This window comes from Anarhichas minor, unplaced genomic scaffold (assembly GCF_050575085.1).
Source record: "Anarhichas minor isolate MPS153535 unplaced genomic scaffold, ASM5057508v1 ptg000043l, whole genome shotgun sequence".
NCBI classification, from domain to species: Eukaryota; Metazoa; Chordata; class Actinopteri; order Perciformes; family Anarhichadidae; genus Anarhichas; species Anarhichas minor.
In genome coordinates, this window is record NW_027466489.1 from 4,713,780 (window position 1) to 4,735,392 (window position 21,613).

The window sequence follows — 21,613 nt, forward strand, 5'->3', positions numbered from 1 at the left end:
AAAAGTAGCTGCAAGCAGTGTTTATTAATATATTTGTCAATGGATATAACTCCTCCTGTGGCCACGCAGCAAGTGGGGGCTGGTGTATAAACAGATAATGAATGACTAAACAGTAAAAACACAATAAAATAATGTAAAAAATATGGGAGAAGTTATAACCATGGAACAATACTGCACACTACTTGACAAATACGTTTCTTTATATCTGCTAACAACTACATCATAGTTTAAATGTATATGTAAATGTTAAATGGGGAATTTACAGAATTTAACTGAACTACATTTATATGATCTTAATAATAATCTTCTCTGCATTGTTTTGCACCTCAGCGTTCTTGATCATGTTTTGGGAATATAGATATTTTCTGCTTATTCTGACTGATGCATCAGAAGTCAGTTAGTCTGGCTGTAAAGATTCACTAAATGTAAATGCATATATAAATTAATCTAAAGCAGAAAATATACTGTAAGACATTACTCTGCATGTCTTTGCATTCTCCCCATGAATGAATGATTCTTTTTTTATGATGTAGTAATGTTTTACCTTAATGTTTTAACTAATAAAATCTGACTATACATCTTAATGTATTATTCACATTTTTTAATGTTTTAAAGAGACATCTGAGAAGGAAAAAATGTATATGGTTAAGTGAAAAACTGGTCTTGAGGGTTGAGCAGATTTGATCAGTTCCTGTTAGATGGCAGTCTCTAATTCTAAGTCATCTCCATGACCTTCTTGATCCAGTCAACGTAGACAGAGACACGGATGAAGATGTTGGGCTGCCCCGGGTGTCCACAGCGCCTCATGGGGATGATCACACCCTCAAGTACCCAGCAGTCGCTGTTCTGACACGCCAGAGGGCCGCCATAGTCTCTCTGCAGACACACAGGAACAACACTCTGGAGTCATTATTTGTCTCTGTTATGACTGACTGTCACTGCTAAGGTCGGAAACATCTTGCAGTCACATCTTGTCCAGTCCTCCTCCATTATCCAAATGGTGAATGTGTTTAATTTATAGGAACATATAAATAGCTGTATGCTCTTTACTTCAAGTGATTTTCATCATCAAAAGATTTTATTCACCGTCAGTATTTGAAGTATTAATTCTCATCAAACAATGTTATACTTGTTCATTGAAAGGAATAGTTTTGACATTTTGGGGAACTCGTATATTCGCTTTCTTGCTGAGAGTTAGATGAGAAGATTGATACCACTAAAGCTACATCCAGCAGCCGGTAAGCTTAGCATAAAAACTGGAAAGTGGGGGAACCAGCTAGCTTGGCTCTGTCCAGAGGTAAAAAAACAAACAAGATATAATGTGTTAATTAGTTAGCCATACAGGTGTAAGTAGGTATAGATTGTGTGTTGATCTTCTCATCGAACTCTCAACAAGAAAACTATGAGTGTATTTTCCAAAATGTCAGACTATTCCTTTCAATGTCACTACACACTGCAATAAATTTCAAAAAAATGGTCTTATGTGTCATGGTGACTTAGTTGTTAAGACATATACCATATTGCCCACAATGCATCTCTTCTGTAACCGCATAAAAGCAAAAGGCAACAATAAAAGGTTTCGTTCCTTCTCTTGTGTTGTTGTTTGGTTTTGGTTTGTTTATTAATTTACCTTCACCCTTTCTTTCTTGTCTTTTTCCCCCCCTCTAGCTTCTTGAGTTCTGGTGTTTTTAGTTAAAGTAAAGTAAAATCTGGCGATATGTAAATATATGTAAAATATAACTTTAAGACAAATCCAGTGAATTCACAGAATATGTAACTTAAACGAGGAATGACCCCAAAAACACTGTAAAAAAAAAGTATTGAATTACTTAAGATATTCAAGGTACAGAGAATGTACAGTAGCTGGATAATACCTGTCCCACTTCCACCAATACAAAGTTGTCAAAAAAAAAGAAATAAAAGAAAATAGTGACTGAAGTAACTCTGCTGCTGCTCCAGGGTAAACAAATACATCTAAAATGGACAGTAAAGCTTTAATGCTGTGCTCACTTTTCATGGACACCTACCTCACAGGCGCCCACCCCGCCCTGGAAAGAGCCGGTGCACATCTCATTCTCACGAACACGACCTCTGAAGTATTTGTTGCAGTCCTTGTTACTGAGAACTGGTATGTAGGCCACATTGAGGACAGTTTCATCTCCAGTCCCTTTAAAAACAGCGAGAAGGAGGAATGAGTTAGCAGCCGATGTGTTTAGGGACATAGAGAAAAAAGAAAAGGAAGGTGAACAGATGTTGACTGGTTCTAGAAATATCTATGCCATCTGTTGCTCAATCGTCTGAATAGTTTTCTCATTTAGATGCAACATTACTCCAAGGACAGAAACAAGATGCTTGTTCGAAGGAAGTCATCTATTATCAATTACTGCAATTGAAGCATATTGTCGTTGAATGAAGCACAGCATGTAGTTAATTCAGTGTCAAGTTATCATCGCCAAAGGATTATACTTGCCTCTAGTCTCACCCCATCCTGCGATCTCACAAGACGTCCCCTCAGCTACAATGTAGCGCTCAGGAGGGAGGCAGATCTGAGAGACACGCTCATTAAACTGAGCCGGGCTACAGAAAGGAGAGAAAGGCAGGGAAATTACTATTGGTCTGTGTGTGTGTGTGTGTGTGTGTGTGTGTGTGTGTGTGTGTGTGTGTGCTGGGGGGCACTTGAAAGTACACACTATTCCAGTTGAAGCATGACCAGCTGAGACTCTGAGGGTCCGCAGACAATCTTGGTCAGAGGGATAGTTTGCACGCCAGGCTCTCCTTCTTGAGGATCCCGATACAGTGTTCCCATCATGGCCGAGTATCCGGGCAGGTCCACGTAGCTGTGCACAAATACAGACAAGCAAAATGCAACACTTTTTATTTCATGCTTTGAAGTCTACAAGGGGGACTCGACCTATTTAACAAAGCTCTTCCATAAATGCCGTGCAAGAGACATTTTCAAACAAGAGTCTGCAGTCATGCTAGCAGCTCTGTGAGGCTGCAGTTAGGCACAGCAGTGCTTTCAGCTAAACGCTAACATGTTCACCATGACAATGCTAACACCCTTAAATAAACATGTTAAATAAACAAGCTTTACCAGGAGGAGAAACACTGCTTGGTGCTGATCACCCATCTGGGGTTAACCATGGATCCTCCACAGAAATGGTTTCCTTTCCTGCACCCAAGAGGTCAGAGGTCACATAAAGCACAGTTAAGCGTATTTTACGTGTCCATGGCTGGTTCAAACACCGTCAGCTCGCAGACTCACCTGTCTCTGAGGCTCACTGTCCACGGCGAGTTCCCAGGAATCCCACCCACAATACGCATCCTCGTCCTCTGGATGCGGTCTTCTCTCTTCCCGCACTCACTGAACTCCACATTCTCTGTGTTCACAAAACGGTGACGTATTATTGTTAAAAACAAACAAAAAACAAAAAAAACAGACGAGAAGGCTTGTTGTCAACAACAAAATATTGCTTCAAATTCATTCAGAAACTAACCTACTGGTTCAGTCATGGACACTTTCTCTCCAGCTGTTTGAAAACAACAAGAAACAGATGAATTGTTAAAGTCAGAATACAGAAGCTCTTTTGAGTTGTCACCACACAGTTGATCAAGCTACTCTGAGGATGTTGAAATAGACAATAAAAGCAGAGTTATGTACCACACTGTTTGATGGCGCAGTAGTCAAACTCAGTTTTGGGGTCGGTGGTGTAGCACCAGGGTCCGTGCTGGTCCCCATCTGGGTTACGACAGTAGTTCTCTGTCAGGTTGGCCTCAGGATGCGTCCTTGGGTTTATCCTGGAAAATCATGTTATCAAGTTATAAATACTACTTTATATACTAGCTGTATACATTATATACTAAATACTAGTCTTGATGGAACTTGTAGTCTCTATAAAAGTAATCAACATATTTAACTGTTATAGCTGAGGTCAAAAGTCACTCCTGATAACGAGTTAACAAAGAGACGGCTAAATGTTTGTCCAAAAATAAAACACTTTTTTGAGAGGTTTTCCTGCAGCTGTTTCACCTCCATCAATAATTAGTTTAGATTTTTCCAGCTGTGAGACGCTCTCACATTTCCGTGCGTTGCATTGTGGGAGAATAGTGTCCCCTGCAGCAGATTGGAAATTAAAGGTTTTTAGGGTGCATGCATATGGACTGTTACTTAATTTGGTCAGTTTTCTTGTGTGAATACACAACATACTCAACACCTGTTTTCAAGTATTATGCATTTTGGATTTTGGACACAGCAATAACATGAAGGCAACAAGCATGGCCCGTTGTTCCATTCTTTGTTTAGTGTCATAGATGTTTTCCTCTTGGATAAAAAATCATCCGTCTTAAATGATCGTCGTACTTGGTCCGGTGAGGTGTGTTGACGTTCCATTTCTGGCAGGTGATCCCCTTACGAGTTTTGCGGACCATTCCTTTGTAGTTTTTTCCATTTTCGTGGTAGCAATCTGAAGAAATTATTATTATGAATTATGGCACACAGTGAAAATGTAAAACAAAACAAACAGTGAGACTCCATAATTCTCATGCAGGACCATAGTTGCCATTGAGGTTATATTCTACATATTTGTTGGGTAATTTGGGGGTTTTAGTAACACTGAGGGAGTTACATTAAAAAACGTGGTGGTCATTATTTACACTGATCATGTACAATACAAAATGTAAATAAATAAATAGATAAAGGATTCTGTATTTCTCCACCAGAAATTTGTTCTTCCAAACTGCATTTGGACCTCAAAGACAGACAGTGTAGCTCATCAGGAGCCACAAATGACAATAACATTATAATAGTAAATGTAAATAAATCATAGTGTATCGATTGTACAAGAAGAAATTAGATAAAATCAGCCAACATTAGCCGTTCGAAGCTACTGGTCATTGAAATGAAGGCTGTAGCAGTGAAACCTCTTTGTGTATTGAATTGACCAAAGCAGCATTGTATTGCTAAGATGTGTACATTTTCCGTTGTGAGTGTTGCTTTAATGTTGGGAAATAAAATATAGAGAAATATAACATTTAATAAATAAAATTTGATAAATACTTTAAATACTTAAAACAAAAATAAATACTATTATCAGTTCCTGGTCCAAATATTCTCAGGTTGCATTGGAGAAAACTTGGACTCATGGGCTCAGTGTATCATGGTTTAAGCCCTGCATGTAAATATTCATACATTCTTTACAACATCATCTTTATCTATTACACTTGATAGGAAGCTGAAACTGAATTCCTCTTTTTGCTAAAATCGGAATAAAAAGGTCATACCTTCAGCCTCTATGTCGTCTGCACAGCGTTTAATCTGTAAGCAGAGAGCAGTCCTCATCTCTGGCACAGATGTGAAGCACCAGGGAGCCTCCGACCCATCTGGGTTACGACAGTAGTTCTCCTCCAAACCCCTGGATGAGACGTTGCACACAGTCAATCGGTTTGTTTTAGGTTTTATTCTGTCATAAAAAACCTACACACAGCACACTTAGTACACTAAGTATCACTGAAAAATCAGACATAGCAAACAAACAAATACACTTTATAAAACAAAGTATATTGCATAAAATTAAAGCATGACACAGGATCAAAATAAAGATAAAATACCCAATTATCCAGGCATGAGAACAGCTTACCTGATCGGCATTTATAAACATGACTTGCGGCAAGATATTGAAGGCTTTATCGTTTAACCATTGTAGTGATTTAAAATGTCCTGTTTTTTTTTATAATGTAGGAAATTTTGTACAATCCTGATAAGCGAGCCTGTCATTGTTTAATAATGCCTAATTAAATGCAAAGTTAGTTGTTGATTGTACCAAGGCCACACATAATATTTTCTTGCAGCTAACATTAAGAATTATTTTTATATTTATAAATGTACAGGCTTTAATACGTTAAGTGACCTGTTACACAGTCAGACTTTACTGTATCTGTTTAGCCTGTTTAATGTTTAAGTAGAGCAGAGGTGTTCAAAGTGGGAGGCTCACTTATTGGAAGATAAAAATGACATTAATCATTAGATTAATTATTAAAATAAGATCACATAGAGTAGCCTAAATGTGAGTGATTTAGCTAGAGAAGAGATGTTTTCCCAATACATTCCGAGAGTCAGAAACTAATAAATGCCATAATGATAAGACAGACTTTTTTTTATGTATGTGATGTAGTCTGAAACAGCAATATTAGGCTATTTTGGTTAAATTGTTGAGTGTCTGGGATCAAATAACATTATCAATTGAACTAAGGGGTGAGGGGGCGCCACTTTTCAAGCTTTGTGTGAGGGGAGGCCCACAGTCCCAGACTTTGAAAACCCCTGATTTAGAGATGTAGGATTACACTGAAACAACATACTAATAAAATCCAACACTTCTTGTAACTACAAACTAGATGATTGAAATGCTCGTAATCGATTTAGGCACGATGAATGATTACCGCATTACAAATAAACTTAATATTCATTTCACATCCATATTGCCACTCAGTGTGCGACCGGCTCCTTAATCTGCAGTTGATGACCATTTATCATCGACTGTCAACTGTCAGCAGAGAAATAAGATTGCAAGAAATTTCACTGCAATGACATCTTGACATTAATATTCATGTGTGGAGCAAATAGAGCACTTTGTTCTTACTTTGTTCATGTTCTTACTTGCATTCGTATGTGTTTGGGAAGAAGGGATGCTCATGAGGTTGTTGGGCATCCCACCGCTGACAGGGGATACCTGATGTTGTCTCGTTGACTTTGCCGCGGTAATCCTCCCCGCGGCTGCGGAAACAGTTAGTCGTGAAGCTGGAGCGCTGGCGTTTCTCCACCCGCACCTCAGCTGGAGGAGAAGAGCAAGTTGAAGAGGAAATAAATGAGTGTTAAAGGTCACTTCTGGGCTGCACAGAGGTGAAGTTAGAAGGATGAGACTATTCTGTGATTTGAGTTCTGTTATTGTAGTGTAATTAAAGTCCAAACAGAAAGTCTGTCTTTCTTTTTTTTACACTCAATGTGACAGAATGACCCACAAACTACCAGCACAAGCATTTAACTGAATGTGTTTAAGTGAAACTATTTAAGAGTTTGAGACTAGAAGGCTGTTTTCAAATCCATCTGCTGAAGTTTCTCTGTGCTCACCTTAAAGTTTTGTAGCAGGATTTTGTGACATGTTTCAATATGTAACTTACACAAGTGTGATGTGGGAGCTTAAAGTCTGAAGACATCTTGTGTCCAGCAGTTCAACTTTTGAAACAAGCAACATTTGCATACTCATATTATAGATGCTATTCATCACGGTAGACTCGTAATAATAACAAATTATTATTTCAAGTAGAGTATTTCTCTGTCTGGAGGAGATCTTTAATGAATCTGATTCAACAATCTTCTTTTCAATGATCATGTCAGGTTGATTCCTACTCGCTACCATGTTTAATTTGAAGTCAGGATAAAAATCGATCTTGTTTTCTTTTTTGTGACGTTGAGAATTATCTTAATCTATGATGAGAATGAGAATTGATTTGGAGCAGTGTTTTGATTTTGGCTCAACGCTGCCTGCACCACCAGATGGTGCTCTCTTATAGATTTTGGGCCCCAGTGAACTCTGTCCTCAGGGGAAATGCCAGCCAGTGTCATCTTGTGTCATCTTGCACAACTTGTGTTGAAATCCTGGAGAAAACACCAATGCCCTGGTTGGGTTTATTTATTTCTTCATCTTCTGAAATGAAAAGTTTAGCATTTGACTCGGCCTTGGCATGTCAGTCATTATACTGAACGCATTCCCAACTGCATAACCGGAGGAAAAAATAAGTCTAAAGAGTATTAATTTAGAATCTATAATTTTATATTAAACAAACCATGTTGTAAAAGTACAAAATACCTTTTACATTTCATCATACCGTTAATTCTTTGTCAAATAAATTGCACCACCATTCCTAATGGAAACTACAGCATACCAGAGTAAACGTTTTAATACATCTTTAATTAACCTAAAATCCTGTGGGACGACGCAGGGCTTGAATCTCTGACAAAGTTTAGCCGCATTCACTCTTCAATCAAAGAGAATCATTGGGGCAATTGTGAAATGTCACACAATTTGGGAAGTAATTTGCACAAACACCAAAAGGGTGATTTTTCTAAATTTAATTACAGCGACTTAATGAGACTCTCTAATTCAACTGTGTCTCCAAACACCTATTCCCCTCGATTGTGCCAGAGGAAACGAATGGCAAAAACAAAACAGAAGAAACAAGAAAACTTTACAGTTATATCTTATTTAGGGATTATTCTCATCATCTATTAATCTTACTTTCTGAATTAATTAATCATTTGATAAAATGATTAATAGTGAAAAATGTATAGAGAGAAAAGAAGATGAATCCGTTGTCATGATAGTGAATCAATTATTCGTTCCATCATCAATATTATCATGAGCATTTCTAATCGAGTTACTATAAGAAAAGCAACGTCTTACTGCACTTGCTGATCTCACAGTTCTCCCTCTCCACCTCGGTGTCTGTAGTGTAACACCAGGGCACCGGAGAGGCATCGGGGTTACGGCAGTAGTTGTCATCTAAACTCTTATCAGGGTATCTGAAAAATACACACGTTTTTTTTCCCGTCCAAAATAACAAAACAAAGGACTGAAACTGTTTAGAACACACACGTTTATATGATCAATGAATTGGGCAATGTAGTGTAAATACGGAGTACTTTTCAGGCTGGTAGATGTGTTGGTGAGGGTACTGCTGGTCCCATCTCTGACACTCTCTGCCATTCACAGTGTGGTCAACCTGCCCTCGGTAGTCCTCTCCATTACATGTGATGCATACCTCTGAAAACAAAAGTCAGAAGTTAGAAATTTGATTTTCTGTGTAGCTGAAAATTACAGGAAAACATATAAATTAGCAAAGGGAGTTAAGAAGAATGTGAGTATTTCCTTAGGTTTCAATTAATTTGTCAGTTTTCCTGTAATTACTGTAATTAAGTAATAAAATGAAACTACATTTTCTTCATCTTTCTTTAAAAAATCGAATTAATTAGTATTCCCCTCTTATTAGCAACAAGAAACTTTCTAGAAAAATGATTGAGAAATGTCAAGACCCGCAAATGAAGCGTTTCCCTTCACACTAAATATATGGGCTGTACCATCTTTGCACTGGGGGATGTTGCAGCTTTCATAACGGCGCTCAGGGTCGGTGGTGTAGCACCACGGACCGATCCGATCCCCGTCTGGATTCCTGCAGTAGTTCAACTCTAGACCGTTGGTAGCTGTGGGAGTCCACCTGAGACGAACAGAGAGTTTCACAGTGAGTGGGGGACGGCTTCAGTTAGCATGCAGTGCAGTCAAAATGTTATAGTGTCACATTCGTTTCTTTTATGAGCATCGGATTGGAAATGTAACATGTTTCTTTGACGACTCGCAGCTTTAATTTGAGGGTTTTAACAACCAATAATAAGATCAATAGAGTGGGAGCTCTTTTTATACACAGTCACAATTTTAGAGGACAGTAAGCAATTGGAGAAATGAATATGAACTTAAAGCTATATATTTGTTTAACGTGGCAGCAGAAAAATTCAAAACAGCTGCCATCTACTATTAGAAACGAGGTAGATTAGAGTAGAGTATTTGGCCCAAAAAAACGAAAACAATGCGTTAAAAGAGACTGAAAGCGCTGAAGAGCTTAGGGGAACTGCAGTCAGGTCACCCTTTCTTTCACATGCATTCATTTAAATCAGGTGTTGATATGAAAAACTTTGATTCGTAGAGCTTTAAACTAAGTTGTCATATTTACTATTTTGTCAATGACAGCCTGAAATCTACCACCTATAAACATTAACAGACAGTAGCGTCTTCTCTGACAGGCCTGTACTGCAGACAGCTTCACTTCCTGATTGTTTTGTTTTTTTAAATTTTGCTTTCAGTCCTTTTTAGGCCCTATGTCCGTCTGTCCAGCGTTCCCGGGAACACCTTGAGTGAATTTCTTCAAATTAGGCACAAACATCCACCTGGACTCTGAAGGCTGCAGTGATTAGATTTTGGTGATCAAGATCACAGTGACCTCACAAAACACGTCTTTGGCCATAACTCAAGAATTGATATGCTAATTAAAACACTTTCATAAAAATGGCTAATAGGATAAAATGATGAAGTGATGTAAACTGCAACATGACTGGTTGGTGGAGGCATACAACCGTCTGGTAGGATTTCTAGTTTTAGCAAGTGAAACATACCGGTTTCACTTGATTTCGGTTGGACTGGAAACATTTAACTGTTTGGCTTGTCTGTATATTTGATGATTATCTTTAAAAAAAAAGGCTACGAGTCCTTCACTGTTCAGCCAATATGGATGTCCTGCCACTTTAAACCTGATGTGCCTGATTACCCTGCATCAAAGACTGCAGCCTCTACTAAGATTCATCAGAGGAACGTCTCACCTGTGATCATGAGGAAACTTGGACCACCACTGTTGGCAGGTGAGCCCGCTTCTTGTGGTGAAGACTTTCCCTCGGTAGTCTTCTCCTTTACCCACGATGCACTTTCTGACATAGACTTCATAATAGAAACGAACCAATCAAACAACTCCAGCACTGATCCGTCACATCGATCTCTGTAACATCACACATTGAGTCTTACCTTTCTTCTCATAAAGGTCACAGTTTACGTTCCTCTTCACCTCTGCGTTGCTCCCGTCGCCCACCCAGGGCAGATGTTTACAGGACACAGTTGGACGTGTCTCGTAGTTAAACGCTCTGGTGTTGAGGGATATTAAGGAATACAAACTTACAACAAGGTATATAAATGAAAGGGTTTATAATTTAGCAAAAATCCCTTTCTTAATGCTCAGGAATGGATCACCAATAGGCCATTATATAAATTAAATAAAAAGATCTGTTGGGTTGTTAATGTGTGAACCGAAATTTTACTGGACAAAATTCTGGCTTATTACAACTTGGCTCCCATTGTTACAGTGTTGGCCATCATTTCTGTCAGAAATAACAACATCCATTGAAAACCCAATGCCAATACAATAGTTTAGATGACCTGTCTAATGGTTTGTTGATAACCTGTCTGACTTTCTGACCAATACAAACTCATCCTAACCGATGAAAACAAGACAGGTTGTAAAAGACCACAATTATCCTATTTAATACATTGTAGATGAAGTTAATAATTAACAGATTCATTTTACATGAGCTACCTTATTAAGACTTTAATTCACTTCACAGTGAGCCATCAAGTTTACAGGTCGAACACAACCTGAATGCTTTAAATAATGAAGTCATATTTCTAATTATGGCCTTGCTGGAAAGAACAAGGTTGACCAGTAGTGCTTACAACCTGCTGTGTTAAAGTAGAGGTTGTATACCTGCAGTCCAGAGACTGAGAGCAGCGAGTGGCGCAGTCCTCCAGGTTCAGAACCGGTAACAACAACACTCGAGCTGAGTTCCAGGAGGTGGGAACCAGCTCTCTGCCCTCTGAGCGCTGGAAGTCATTCAGGGGAGTTCGGTAGCCTGTTTATGCACAACAGAACAATACAACTAAATAAAATGTGTTGGCAGGACTGTATCTTGATCTATTGAGTCCAGGTTTGAACTAGAGTGCAGCTGCTCATTGGTACCAGCTGCAACATTTGGGCACGAGCCTGCATACATATAACCTTTGGACCAAGAGTTTGTGAGATCAGAGACCAGAACAAGTTTTAAACAGCAAATCAGTACACCATTGTTACTATAACCGACAACCACCAATATTACTACTTATACTGGTATACATTCATGCAGTGCTAAAATGTATAACAAAATAATCCTACTACTCACAAAATACACAAGATTGAAAATAACTGGTTTTTACTTTTGTAGTTTCCACATTAGTTTACCAACCCTCTCAAGGCGATAGTTACTAAACTGGTCCTCGCTCTATATATATAATATAATATAACATATAAAATAAGAAAGTTAGACTCCTCATAACAACACAGATATACCTATATACCTATATGAGTAATTTACAGAAGTGAACTTTAACTGCGTACATTTACTCAAGCACTACTTAAATACAAATATGAGGTACTTGTACTTTGCTGGAGTATTTCTGTTTTATGTTACTTTATATTTCTACTCCACAACATCTGGGAGGCAGATATTGTACTTTTATCTTTTATTTCACTACATTTGTGTGACAGCCGAAGTTACTTTTTCCGATAATCTGAAGGATGAATTGTTCCTTTATGTGATGAGCAAATCCTCCTACTTCTGAAGTTAAATAAAATATATGAAAAGCATCTTGGATCAGCTGGAAAAGGCATCGTCACAAAACCGTTTTTTCCTGAAAGTTGACTTTTTAGGGATAGTGGTTCACACAGGACAGCGACGCTACAAACATGATCATCTGATAGAATGTGCAGTGGAATGTTTTCAAAGAGTGGTGTTGACACTTTTACTAAAGTAAAATATCTAAATGCGTCCTCCACCACTGACATTCCTTCAGATGTATTAAATAATAATCCTGGTACTCTCAAAAATATTCAACTACAAATATGGGACGACTTTTTTTGTTTTTGTTTGTTTTGTTAAATATTTCTTCATAAACATTTTAACTCTTCATAACAACGCAGACAATTAATATGAGTCATTTATAGCTGAAGACATTGAGGATCATAACACGTTCTTACCAGCAGCCAGTCGGACAGTCAGGAGAATAAAGGACAGCAACAGTTTCATTGTTTGTGGTCTGCGGACGATAAAGAGCTTTATAGCACTGGATGGAAGTCAGAGGTCTCTGCTATGAAGTCCTAGTTGAGGATTACAAATCCGATCACAGGTCGGTTTGACGCTGAAAAACAAATCCCCCAAAAAACTCCAGGAGGATGTTAGAAATCCACGCAGAAAACATACTATTGACTTAACACACAACCACCCACACTGGACTCTTACACAAACAGAGGCCCTAATTTCCCAAACACAGATCAATACTGCGTATTAATCATTAATGACGAGCGGCACATCAGTCCTTGTTCATGTTCTTCTTTTCATGCTACTCAACTGATTTCACTCTGACAGCAATGCAAACGATTAAACCAAATATTTTACGGAAAAAATACAGAAGAAATATACTTTTTTAAATGGCTGTCAGAGCAAAAGCACTTCTCGTATCAAACAGTAGGCGTCAGTAGAATAATCTTCCAGTGCTGTTTTTTTCTTCCTGTTTTCCGGGAAATGAGGTGAAACCGCAGCTGCTTACAGCTCGACTTTGCAGGATAATCGTCGGTTCACTACTGGAGGCCGTCAGGTAAAAAAAAAGAAGAAAAAAAAAGGCGGATTATTTTCTCATCGTGTTTTCGATGAAGTGCTGAGCGCGAGCTCGATATTACAAATCAAATGATCTAATCTGGACTTTGATCGGACTGTTTAACCTGCCAGCTGTCCACAAACTCTTCGTGTAGTCTGAACTGGACACAACATCAGTGAACTGCAGCGGACAACGAGCAGTGCAGTCCGATGCGACCAATGTTTCTGTGGAGAAAGTTACAAAGTGTAACTTGTTGAAACTGTGGCAGAGAACTGAAGTAAAAACATCGTCTGGTGTGTTAATGTTAGCAGCTCAACTGATGCTTTTCTTGAGGAACTCTGGTTGCATATGATAATGCATTAGTTAGTACAGTCTTAGTAGGTACTTGTAAGTATTTCCAATTTATGCTACTTTATGTTTTGTACTGCATTACATGTCAGAGGGATGTACGTGTTTACATATTCAACAGGTTAACTTTTACTATTAAAGCCCCTATTTAGCATTCAAAAAAGGTTTATTGCCCACTTAAATGTGGTTGTACGCAGCCATAAGGACATTTTCAAGTGTTTATTAATGTACAGTATTTGTTAGCAATTCAAATTTTCCTATGAAGACATATTTTTATATTATCACGACCACTGGTGGAGTTTAACTAAGTACATTTACTCAACTGCTGTCCAATGTTGAGGTACTTGTACTTTACTTGAGGGATTCCATTTTATGCTGTTTTATACAAGTACTCCACTACATGAGTTCAAACTATTATCTGATTCAAACTATTATCACAAAATAATCAACTCATTAATTAGTATGTAATGTTATAGATTTAAATACCCAGCAGTATATAGAGTAATTAAAAACAGCCTTACCAGCTTCACCAGTTACGCCAACACATTAATGCACCCAGAGTTATAATCCAATAATAAGATATGATTCTGAAATGGATCATTCTGCATAATGAGTATTCTTACTTTTACTCGTATTTTGGAGTATATTTTGATGCTTAACTTATTCTTTTACTTTACCACAACATAATAATAGTGTGTACCAGTAGCAGTGTGAAGTTAAACGACTGCTTTCCTGTTCAGGATGTCAGCTGTTAAGATGACAGAGGGGAGTGTGCAGGTCGAGGGCTGCAAAGCGCCGCTGTTCTACAGACAGAGTGAACCTACTGAAGGGGAAGTGAGGATGTCCGTTTTACTCCTTCACGGCATCCGTTTCTCATCAGAAAACTGGCTCAACATCGGCACTCTGGAGACTCTGGCCAAAGCAGGATGCCGTGCAGTCGCCATCGACCTGCCGGGTGAGTCTGACGGCACTGAAAGCCGTCCCATATGGAGGGCTATCTTTGATGCAAAGGGAGGCAATCAGGCGCAATGGGTTCCTTAACTGTCTCCATGAGCTGTTTATCAAAGCCACTGGTGCAGCAACAACTGCTGACAGTGTCAGTAAGCACGCCAAACCAGTGGCCTAACTACTACAACAAACAACTTGCTGTGGTTTTTAGAGCACCGGTATGAACCTGCTCCCTTCGCCTCATGCAGTTTGTCTCATATCTCACAGTTTGAAGACATCTGATCAAAAGGTTCTGGTATCCGTTCAATTTGAAAACCTGCAGCCCTCGTCTTCTTCTTGTCTTACGCCTTCATTAGTTTGCTGTCCACTCTCTTTCTCTGTGCACAGGACTCGGCCGGTCTAAGTCAGCCGAGGCCCCGGCAGCGGTTGGACAGCTGGCCCCTGCAGGCTTCCTGAAAGAGGTGTGTGAGCAGCTGAGCCTGAGCTCTGTGGTGGTGATCAGCCCGTCCCTCAGTGGGATGTACTCCCTTCCCTTCCTCCTGCAGCACCAGGCTCTGATACGAGCCTACATCCCCGTGGCTCCCATCTGCACCGAGAACTTCACAGCGGAGCAGTACCAGAGTGTAAAGGTACAGTCTGTGTGTAAGGTTTTACTTTATACTCCTTTGTGCTCTTCATTTCCTCTTTCAAGGATAACTTGAGCAACCGTGAATGTCATCCCCATTTTCCAGCACAACCTTCTCTCCCTTTTACATGCGACTGTGAGAGGAGCAGAGCTGGTGTGACTTTCACACTTGCTTTCATCCTGTGCCCAACAATTTAAAAAACATTTCTCAAATGGCAAACCAAGTAAAGGCAGATTATCCAGGAAGGAGACGTGTTTGTTACTGAGAAGTAGTTCCCCTCGAAATCACTGTATATAAGAGCGTCGTGGCTGCTTAATGTTCAGTGATTTGGGGAAAATAGCGAAGCAGAAAAGCAGCGACATGATAACAAAGTGAGATGTTGAATAAAAATAACTAAATACATACAGTAGTGTAAATAAAGTAGATGAAAAGCAAGTGGTGAACTGTAATTACTAGTTACTTTGCAGGTTGAGATTTTGCATACAAAATATAAGCTTGTAAAATATGAAGTTGTTCGAATTAGCTCCATCTTGACATTATACAACTTTCAATTACCTTTAAACATTAAGGCATCAGTAATTATAATGCAATTATAAAATAATTAATAGTATACCGCTCATCTGTCTGCATAATGACATGAGAGACTTCAACCCTCATGATGACGTGGTGATGTTATCTTGGTTTAACCCCTTGAATGTGATGTTGAATGTCATCAGAAGGCGGAGGTTTTAATATCTCCTACACACAGCAACACTCGAAGGCGAGGTGAAAAAGCGTGTTGCCCTAGAGAAGAGGGAGATGCAACAGTAACTAAAATATGGGGATAATGACACATATTTTCATACAGTTTCTCCTGGAAAACATCCAAGGCGTTGCACTCAATTGTTCACACAAAAAGTGACAGAAACAGTTGTGTCAAGACGGAGGGAAAAGCTAGAGAACTTGGTTCCTTTCTCACCTCAGCACAGCTGACCAATCACAGCAAGAGGTCAGTGTGAATCCCAGATTGTTTGGGGGTAACTCGGTCGCAAGTCTTTGTTTAATCTGTGTCTTGCGAATCCCCCAACTTTATGTAAATGAATAACTCAATCTTTGGAGTGATCCTTTAATGCAGGAGTAATTTTTTGTAATGAGTGTATTTATATCCAAGTATTGTGTGACTTTATTTAATGAAATGGTCTGAATACTTTCTCTGCAGCTGATAAAAGCTAATATCAAGGTCTGCCCGACTACTCTTTTATATACTTTTGTTTTTTAGTCACACCAAATAAAAATAAAAAGCGTGCCTTCTATCTTTTTATGAGACCTGTTCAAATGTTGTTGTTTTTAACTTGAGGTAAAATAGAGGACAACTACAGAATCCCTTTAGTTACGGATTTGACCACCTTAAAAAACAACAACAGATTAACTAAAAAGGAGGGAAAGGACTCTAGAAAGGACTCAACAGAAAGATCTCTTACCTTCACGTGTGTTTTTGTGTCCCGTCTCTCCTCCAGGTCCCGTCGCTGATCGTTTACGGCGACCAGGACGCTCAGCTCGGAGAACGGTCGCTGAACAACCTGAGCAGTCTGGCCAATCACAGCGTGGTGGTGATGAAAGGAGCGGGTCACCCTTGTTACCTGGATGACCCAGACACCTGGCACAAAGCTCTCACTGACTTCCTAAATACGCTGTGAAGCTCCTCGCTGTGCATCAGTGGAGAGATACTCAACAACAGTCACATAAATGATTCAGAGGAGCCACACAAAAATACACAATATTCATTCTTGAGAAATTTAGCCCACACACGTCGTCCTGCACAACCTAATTTTGGCTTTTTAAATTGTACCAGGAATAAAACTTTCAAAGATATTTTGAGAAATCGGCTTAAACACTTTGCTGAGTTAGATGAGAAGATTGATATATCTATATGCTAAATATGAAGCTACCGCTAACAGCCAGCTAACTTAGTTTAGCATGCAGACTTGAAAGAGGGGGAACCAGCAAGCCTGGCTTTGTCCAACAGTAACAAAATAAACCCACCAGAACCTCGAAAACCCACTAAGTAATGAATGCTTTATCTAGCATGTTTTTTTAAGGCTAGCTGTTTCCGTGTTTCCGGTGTTAGCCGACTGCTGGCGGGAATCTAAAAAACATATGAAATGCTGCTGTAAACATATTTAACCTGGTAAAAAAATTCAGAGTTGGTTATAATGTAGGGCCCAGAGCAGCCTACTAAAAGGTGATTACAGCTCCTAGAATGTCACTAAAAAGGTTATTTACGTCTCAAAATTACAATTATATAGTTAGATTTGACAGATTATGAAAAGACATGGTTGTGTTTTGCTCCGGTAGGGGTATCTGAAAAAAACTCAAGCCCTTTAGAGGATTTGTAGCTGTACACATGACTGTCTCCACTTCCTTTGAAATCTAAATTACACCCCTGAACATGAGTCGTGTTAATTGTCTCGTCTCGGTAAGAAAGCTAATAAGTGTATTTTTGAGATCTCTAACTTTTCCTTTGTACCATGAAATCTAACAAGCTATTGTGTATTATAATTAAATGTAAAGGTGCAAAAAAATATTTATATATAGATTTTATATTTTTAATGAATGACCTGTCTCAACAAAAAGACAAAACACCACACGCTGAAATGAAGTGAAAAATATGAACATTATTTAATAACTGATTCTCTGTAATAAACAATTTGAAAATATTTTACAAGGAGTCACAGACACAAGATTTTACAAATTTTGCCCTCTTCTTCTTTTCTTTTACAAAAAGAATGGAGCGACATGGACCAGTGTCCAGAAAAGAAGGAGCTAAATCTTCCAAGCACACAGACATTCACACTCGCACAAGAAAAAATAAAAATAAACATTTTGACTTCAGATCTCAAACTTATCAACAGTGCTGTATTCCTATATTTTTTATAACTTCACTGAAAATTCGACTGATTTTACACTTTTTTTCTTCTCTAAATGTTGCTGTTATTTTTTAAACACACTTGTCAAACATGGTCACATAGCACCAGACTACAGACTACAGAATCACATACGCACGTATCTTTCCCACAGAGACGCACCAACACAGATGCAGCGAGGGTCGGGAGGGGGCGAGAGGCTTTATGAAAACCACCCCATACTTATTCCAGGGTCCTGTCCTAAAGCTGACCCCTCCCTCTCATCATTCCCAAGCTGGTCCAATTCTCAAATTTTTTTTTTTTCATTTTTTTTTTTTTGGCAAAAGTAAATTTGTCAAACCACAGAAATCAGACGTGTGGTCCCTTCAGACGACTTATTTTTTTTCTGTCGGGATGCGCACACAGACATCACTACATGATTCCTCCATGACCTGCTGTTCGACGGGACCGTGCTGCTCTGTGGAGACCCACTCCCTGAGCTTGCCTCTGACATTCCCACCCGCTCACCAAAAAAACACCTGGGAAGTGACATCCTTGGCTTACTTCTGCCTGGTGATTGACATCTCCCAGCTGGGCGTGACTAAGTGTCATTACATGTTCGCTGTTAGGTGTGTTGTGCATAATGTTGCGGTGCAAAACAAACTGTAGGCCTACATACTTAGTTTGTGTGTGAGGACTGTAAGCATACAGAACCAGGTAAAGAGAGGAAGTTGCAGGGGGTACATTTCCACAGGCACGTGTAGCACTCATTTACAGACAGTGGAAATGGGGAAATACAGACAGAATTAAATGGCACAGGACAGAGACAAACAAATGCCAGAAAAGTAAAACTGCATCCGGCATCAGATGATAGGTACTGAACACTGAAAGGAGCCAAATTGGACATTTTTTTCATTTCAATTTTCAAACGGTCTTTTGTTTCTCTGAGTCAGATTTGTTCGGAGCCGCACTGCAGTTACTGTGCCAGCATGTTTGTCACATCAAATAGTACCAACAACTGTACAGAGTGAGTAGTTAAGGTTCAAATTGTAGCGCGAGTCGTCCCTCCGGAGCAATACAGTGAGGTTTGGGTGGGTGTGAACATTGAAGGTCGGAGGCTTTTTGAAATTTAAAACTCCCACTTGGCTTTCAAGCATTTAATCAAAACATCAATCAGGCATCAATCAATAACGAACCGTTTCAAGACGCAAAAATACAAAATTAGAGCTCACTATACGTACTGCAGAACACCAAGAAAACCCAGGGAGTGAATATTTTGGAGGATCTATTTGTTTGTGTGCGTGAGTGAACATGAGGGAGGGAAACGTATCAGAGCTCCGTACTGTGTAACACTAAGGCATTTAGAGAGGCTTTGTTAACTATGTTGCATTTGAAGCAGAAAACACTGATGAACTACACATTCTTTTGGATACCTCTGCTCTCTTAGATTAACATTTAGGCAGACTGATGGTTAAAGATGGATTCTGTTTGTTTCAGTAAAATCACTTTTTTTTCCTCCACAACAACACTGGGTTTTGTCCGTTGCGACACAGGAACAGGAAAAAACAGCTATGCTACCACAACTGTCGTCCCTCATACACTCCACTTCTCATTTTAAAGACATTCCCTTTGAGGGTTTTTAACGCAAACTAACACTCGCGCACACATCCACACACAAACACATACGATTCAGGCAGAACTATAGCAGTCAGGTGGCCCTAAAAACGCTCTATGGCCAGTTAAGTTGCTGTATACGGATAGTGTATCATAGCTCTATACATGGCTTTGTAAAGGAACGGTATAGTAACCCCATATGATGGCAGTCGGGTGGCTCTGGAGCAACCACAGTCGCGACGGCAAATACATTAAGCGAGAGCCGATCAGTGCGATGGCTCTGTGTGAAGCTATTTCTATAGCCGACAGATTCAGTCTCACAGGCTCCTCAAAGGTGGCTGCTTTATAAAGGTACTATACAGTGGCTCTACTCTTATACAGCCAATGTGGTCCAAAACAAAGTGCATCAAGGCACTATGAAACAGAGCGGCTCCTAAACATCGTAATGATCAAATGATGAACTGCGACGGATTACAACCAGACTACTACTGTACGTGATCACCATATTTAGTTGCCTCTTTTGCACTTTTGTTGGAAATGTTGATAAGCCCCAATCCCCCAGCAGCGAATGGTTTTGAAGTTTGAACAGCATCAGTCAAAGGTACTAGAAGCCCCCAAATAAAAGAAAAAGCCCATCCAGTACTATTAGGAGACGGTCATGAGGCTGAGATCTTGGTGTGTCTGTTCTATGACCAGAAGTGAAGCACATATACAAATTGTGATCAGGAGCGTTAGTAGAGGTTACTGGAGATGCCTCATGAGGATTGGCAGAGGTGAGCTTTCCTGTCAGAGAGCACAGGGATTCTTTTTTTAAACATCAGTCCCAAACCAGAGGTCAGAATGGTCGATTGAGAATAATACACATCAACGATGCTCCAAATCTGCAGTCACCGAATACTGATTCATATTTAACAGCTGTCATTACGGTGTCAGCCAGATAGCACTAGCCTTAAATTGTAAATATGAGAAAAAATACTTCAAGAAATGCGATTATCATCGTGTCATTACCATAATCCGCAGTGGACGTCTTTTAAAAGCTTTAATCTGTAATTAGGCGCTGCACAAAATGAATCTGCATTCAGTTTCTGAGTGTCTCCTCATCCTCTCATGGTTTATCCTCAATCTAAATCAGAAGCCATTTCCTCCTTGTGTTTTGGCTATAAAAAAATAAGACCACATGAAAGTCCATCTCATTTTGGCAAGTAGATATAGTGCATAAATAAATGAATGTCTTTTTAGATAAACACCTAACGACTTCCTCTTCAAATTAAACCTAAATATACTGTTTGTCTGGAACACTCATCACTTCAGCAATTATACTTGACATTTTGTATACTTGACAGCTCTTTTTTTCTGTTATTTTCTTTTGTGGTGGCTATAACTGGCTGAATGGTCCACAGCCTCTTACCAGAGGCAAATGACAGAGCGGTGAGACTCTTAGATGGAGGAGAGAAGAAGAGGGAGAAGTCCCGACGTCTGTCTGACCGAAGGCAGACGGACAAACTCAACTCTCCAGTCTGTATGAGGCGGGAGGTCTGTGGCAAGGACATCGGCCTGTCCTCTTTCCCCTCCCTTCTCTGGATGGTGGAGGTGGTGGGGTGGTCATTTGGGATTGTTTTCTCTTTTCAGACATTGCCTCTGATGATCCAGGTGGTCCAGCACCACCCACTCCTCTTGCAGATGAAGGTTAACTGGCTGAAGACGCAAACGTCTGGCAGTTGTCACTAAGCGACACAAACTGAAGCGAGCTGGGTAGCGCGGCACTCAGGGCTTCCAATTTGCCGTGAAGGAAAGTCCCATTAATACCTATGACTATATCATGAGGGCATAGGGGCATGGAGGTGTGAGGTGGGGTCGGGGGGGGGGGGGGGGGGGTTTAGGTCGGGAGGGCTAAAAGGAGGATAGGTGGAGGAAAGTTGAA

General features: G+C 39.6%; 2 protein-coding genes across 3 annotated transcripts; one reads left to right on the forward strand and one right to left on the reverse strand.

Annotated features, from left to right (window-relative positions):
- Window positions 1-714: 714 nt before the first annotated feature.
- mst1 (macrophage stimulating 1) lies at window positions 715-12,706 on the reverse strand. The gene is made up of 18 exons (XM_076110818.1): window positions 12,658-12,706; window positions 11,353-11,497; window positions 10,620-10,735; window positions 10,421-10,535; window positions 9,131-9,267; window positions 8,696-8,816; window positions 8,457-8,575; window positions 6,653-6,827; window positions 5,281-5,411; window positions 4,361-4,463; window positions 3,662-3,798; window positions 3,498-3,530; window positions 3,266-3,380; window positions 3,095-3,172; window positions 2,691-2,837; window positions 2,471-2,577; window positions 2,028-2,167; window positions 715-876 (listed from the first exon to the last, which is right to left on the reverse strand). The coding sequence occupies exons 1-18, from the start codon at window positions 12,704-12,706 to the stop codon at window positions 715-717; spliced, it is 2,130 nt and encodes a 709-aa protein (XP_075966933.1).
- A 494-nt stretch (window positions 12,707-13,200) lies between these two features.
- abhd14b (abhydrolase domain containing 14B) lies at window positions 13,201-18,889 on the forward strand. 2 transcript variants are annotated; one of them, XM_076110696.1, is made up of 4 exons: window positions 13,201-13,274; window positions 14,363-14,577; window positions 14,958-15,199; window positions 16,693-18,889. In XM_076110696.1, the coding sequence occupies exons 2-4, from the start codon at window positions 14,364-14,366 to the stop codon at window positions 16,870-16,872; spliced, it is 636 nt and encodes a 211-aa protein (XP_075966811.1). In that variant the 5' UTR covers window positions 13,201-13,274; window position 14,363; the 3' UTR covers window positions 16,873-18,889. The 2 variants fall into 2 exon arrangements, with proteins under 2 accessions (XP_075966811.1, XP_075966810.1); XM_076110695.1 differs by having other exon boundaries at window positions 13,211-13,661.
- Window positions 18,890-21,613: the final 2,724 nt, after the last annotated feature.

Bases quoted from the DNA above. Each gene is read 5' to 3' on its own strand.
- mst1 (XM_076110818.1), bottom strand. From the start codon at position 12,706: ATGAAACTGTTGCTGTCCTTTATTCTCCTGACTGTCCGACTGGCTGCT. The intron at 9,268-10,420 runs GTGAGACGTTCC...TGTTCGTCTCAG, and splicing joins AAGTTTCCTCATGATCACAG to GTGGACTCCCACAGCTACCA. The intron at 5,412-6,652 runs GTAAGAACATGA...CGTCTCATCCAG, and splicing joins CCAAACACATACGAATGCAA to GGGTTTGGAGGAGAACTACT.
- abhd14b (XM_076110696.1), top strand. From the start codon at position 14,364: ATGTCAGCTGTTAAGATGACAGAGGGGAGTGTGCAGGTCGAGGGCTGC. The intron at 14,578-14,957 runs GTGAGTCTGACG...CTCTGTGCACAG, and splicing joins AGTCGCCATCGACCTGCCGG to GACTCGGCCGGTCTAAGTCA. The intron at 15,200-16,692 runs GTACAGTCTGTG...TCTCTCCTCCAG, and splicing joins AGCAGTACCAGAGTGTAAAG to GTCCCGTCGCTGATCGTTTA.